Raw genomic sequence first — 2937 nt, 5'->3', positions numbered from 1 at the left:
TCTCTCCGCGTGAAGCTCTCCTTCCTCACTGTCCATTGGCGAATTTGAAGCTTCATAAACAGGTAATTCTTGTCCGTTTTTGATGATTTTTTTTTTGTGGAATAGCATTTAAATGTTCCTTATCAAATTTAACAAGGTAATTCTTGTCTGTTTCCCTAACGTTCCTAAAAAAAATCACCATTCACAAGGAATAATAATTCCTTCTCATTTTCTTTCATTCTTTTTTGTAGAGAATTAAAGAACAAAATTATTTCTTGTTAAATTTGATAAGGAACAACTATTCCTTTTCATTCCTGCTATTTTATTCCCGTACATTCCTTTTTTATTCTTTTCTCTTGTTTTCCGAATGGTCACCAGTCAGACCCTTTGTATATTACTGAAATGAAATGAAAAAGTATTAGTAAGAGAGTGCAAGCTTCCTAATAATGGTAATGAAATTGTAAATATAATTAAAATTCTATTTTATTTCAGGAAAAATGCAAAATCCGCCTTGCACAATCATTTGTTTTGACTACGGGAGATATTATATTAAGGATGGGGCCGAAATGAAATGGATTTCGGGAGATGGTGAAGGAGAAGATGAAATTCACACGATTGTGTTTAAGAAATCAGTGGAGGAGATCACATACTCTGCTTTGGATGAGCGTATTTGCAGAAAGATAAAGGTAGATGGATACAAGATGGAAAATAAGATTAGTTACGTTCCAATGGTATTGTATTCGAACAAGCTATCATATATCTGGAATGATGAAGATGTTTTTGGTTATCTACTGCAAGTAAATCACGAGAAGTGTAGAAGTGTTCTACATGTGGAGTTCAACAAATTAGTTGAAGAAGAGGATGATGAAGCTGATGTCTATGTCGGTCTATCCGATAGAGAGGCTACTGATAAAGAGGCTACTGATACATGGGCTACTGATACAGAGGCTTGTGAAGAAGATGGTGTGCTCACACTTTACGAAGACATTGAAATGCATGATAATGTCACCGAAAGAGATGCGATTGTGATTGAAGATACAGAAGCAAGACCATCAGTTGAAGTAACACCAGCTGTCAAGGAACGGGATGATGGTATGGATTTGGCTGTAGGTCAAGAATTTAGAACCAAGGAGGAAGCACAAGTTCATATTCAGACGGCTTAACATCTGAAGTGTTTTGAGTATGATATAATTAAGTCGGACAGTAAGAGATATGTGATAAAATGCCGAGCAGCCGTAGAAGGCTGCAAGTGGTTTGTGCGTGTTGCAAAGTTGATGAATTCAGATTGTTGGACGGTTAGAAGTTACATCAAACAACATAAATGTTCTGTTGTTACTACAAGAACACTGCCTAATAGAAGGAGAGACACACCAGGAATCGTTGCAGTTGTTTTGGCTCAAGATTATCCCGATAGTTTAGACACACCAGCTCCCAACTTCTTGATCGATTTGGTTCATCACAGGGTTACTGTGCAAGTATCATACACAACGTCATGGAGAGGAAAAAGATTAACTGCTAATAAAGTGCGAGGAAGTCCAGAAGATAGTTATACTTTATTAAATTCTTATATGCACATGCTGAAGCAGTCGAATCGTGGCACAGTAGCTCGAGTGGTTGTGGATGAGGCCCAAAAGTTTAAGTATCGGTTTTTTTGCTTTGGGAGCTAGCATAGAAGGGTTTATCGCTATGAGGAAAGTCTTCATTTTCGATGCAACACACCTGAAGAATGTTTATGGTGGAGTTCTATTTGTTGCGACTGCTCAAAATCCTGTTCATCACCACTATCCAATTGCGTTTGGTATTGCAGATGGTGAGAAAGAGCATAGTTGGCTGTGGTTTATGGAACAATTGAAATCAGTGATATCTGATGTCCCTGGATTGATGTTTCTCTCAGATAGAAACAAAAGCTTGATCAAGGCAGTAAGTCTAGTGTTCCCTCAGGCCGATCATGGGTATTGTATATGGCATTTGTCTCAGAATGTTAAAGGACACGTCCGTAACAACAGAGACACTTGTGCGTTTAAGTTTATGGAGTGCGCACGCACTTATGCAGAGGCTGAGTTCTTGAACCTTTATAATGCTTTTCGCATGAGGTATCCTAGCGCAGCGGAGTATCTTGATAAAAGTGTTGAAGAGATGAAATGGGCGAGATGTTACTTTGAAGAAGATAGGTACAATGTTGACACCACAAATTCAGTGGAATCTTTTAATGGTGTTATTAGTGACGCGAAAAAGCTAAACATACTACCAATGTTTGATTTCATCATCGGGAAAATGGCTGAATGGTTCAACATACATAGGAAGGAGGCAGCTGAAATACCACCAGCACTAAAGCTTGTTCTTATTATGGAAACCGAAATGTCTAAAAGATGTGTTGATGCAGGGTTTCTTTCCATTGTCGAGTTAAAAAGCTTCCATCTTGAGTATAGTGTTCCATCTTGAGTATAGTGTCTCAGGAAGTGACGGGAAGCGTTATACCGTTGATATGGCTATGATGACTTGTAGCTGTGAGCAATTTGATAAAGACAATTTGATTAATATGTATATTAAAACTATTTTGATTATTATTTTCAATAGTTTAAGAAAAACCTATTCAGTTTTCTAAAAAACTCTGTTAACTTATATTGTAAGTATGTGAATGGTTAGACTATAGTAAGGAAAATCTAACAAAATACATATTCTTGGAAAATTTCTGCTGCAAATGTTTTCTTTGATGATAATCATAGTGTAAAATCATTGGTTTTACTAAAAAAAGTTTCATATTCTACAGGTTTAACTAGAAAAACCTAAAAATTGCCAAAGAATTACTATGTGTAAGGTAGTATTACTAACTCCTTGAAAAATACCAAGAATTACTAAGTGTAATTTGAATATTATATTTATGTATATAACGGCTGCACGTTTTACATGAGTACTTTATTAACATGTGCTATGCATTTCATGAGTATATTTTCGTAT

At 36.2% G+C, this 2937-nt stretch overlaps 1 protein-coding gene across 1 annotated transcript; it reads left to right on the top strand.

The window, feature by feature from the left end:
- The first annotated feature begins 1665 nt into the window (after positions 1-1665).
- Positions 1666-2421, top strand: LOC111209455 (protein FAR1-RELATED SEQUENCE 4-like). The gene has a single exon (XM_022709367.2). The coding sequence runs from the start codon at positions 1666-1668 to the stop codon at positions 2419-2421; it is 756 nt and encodes a 251-aa protein (XP_022565088.1).
- The last annotated feature ends 516 nt before the right edge of the window (positions 2422-2937 follow it).

Source organism: Brassica napus, chromosome C9 (genome assembly GCF_020379485.1).
Source record: "Brassica napus cultivar Da-Ae chromosome C9, Da-Ae, whole genome shotgun sequence".
Taxonomy (NCBI): Eukaryota; Viridiplantae; Streptophyta; class Magnoliopsida; order Brassicales; family Brassicaceae; genus Brassica; species Brassica napus.
The sequence above is the reverse complement of the archived record's forward strand: the minus strand, read 5'-3'. Positions and strand labels throughout refer to the sequence as shown.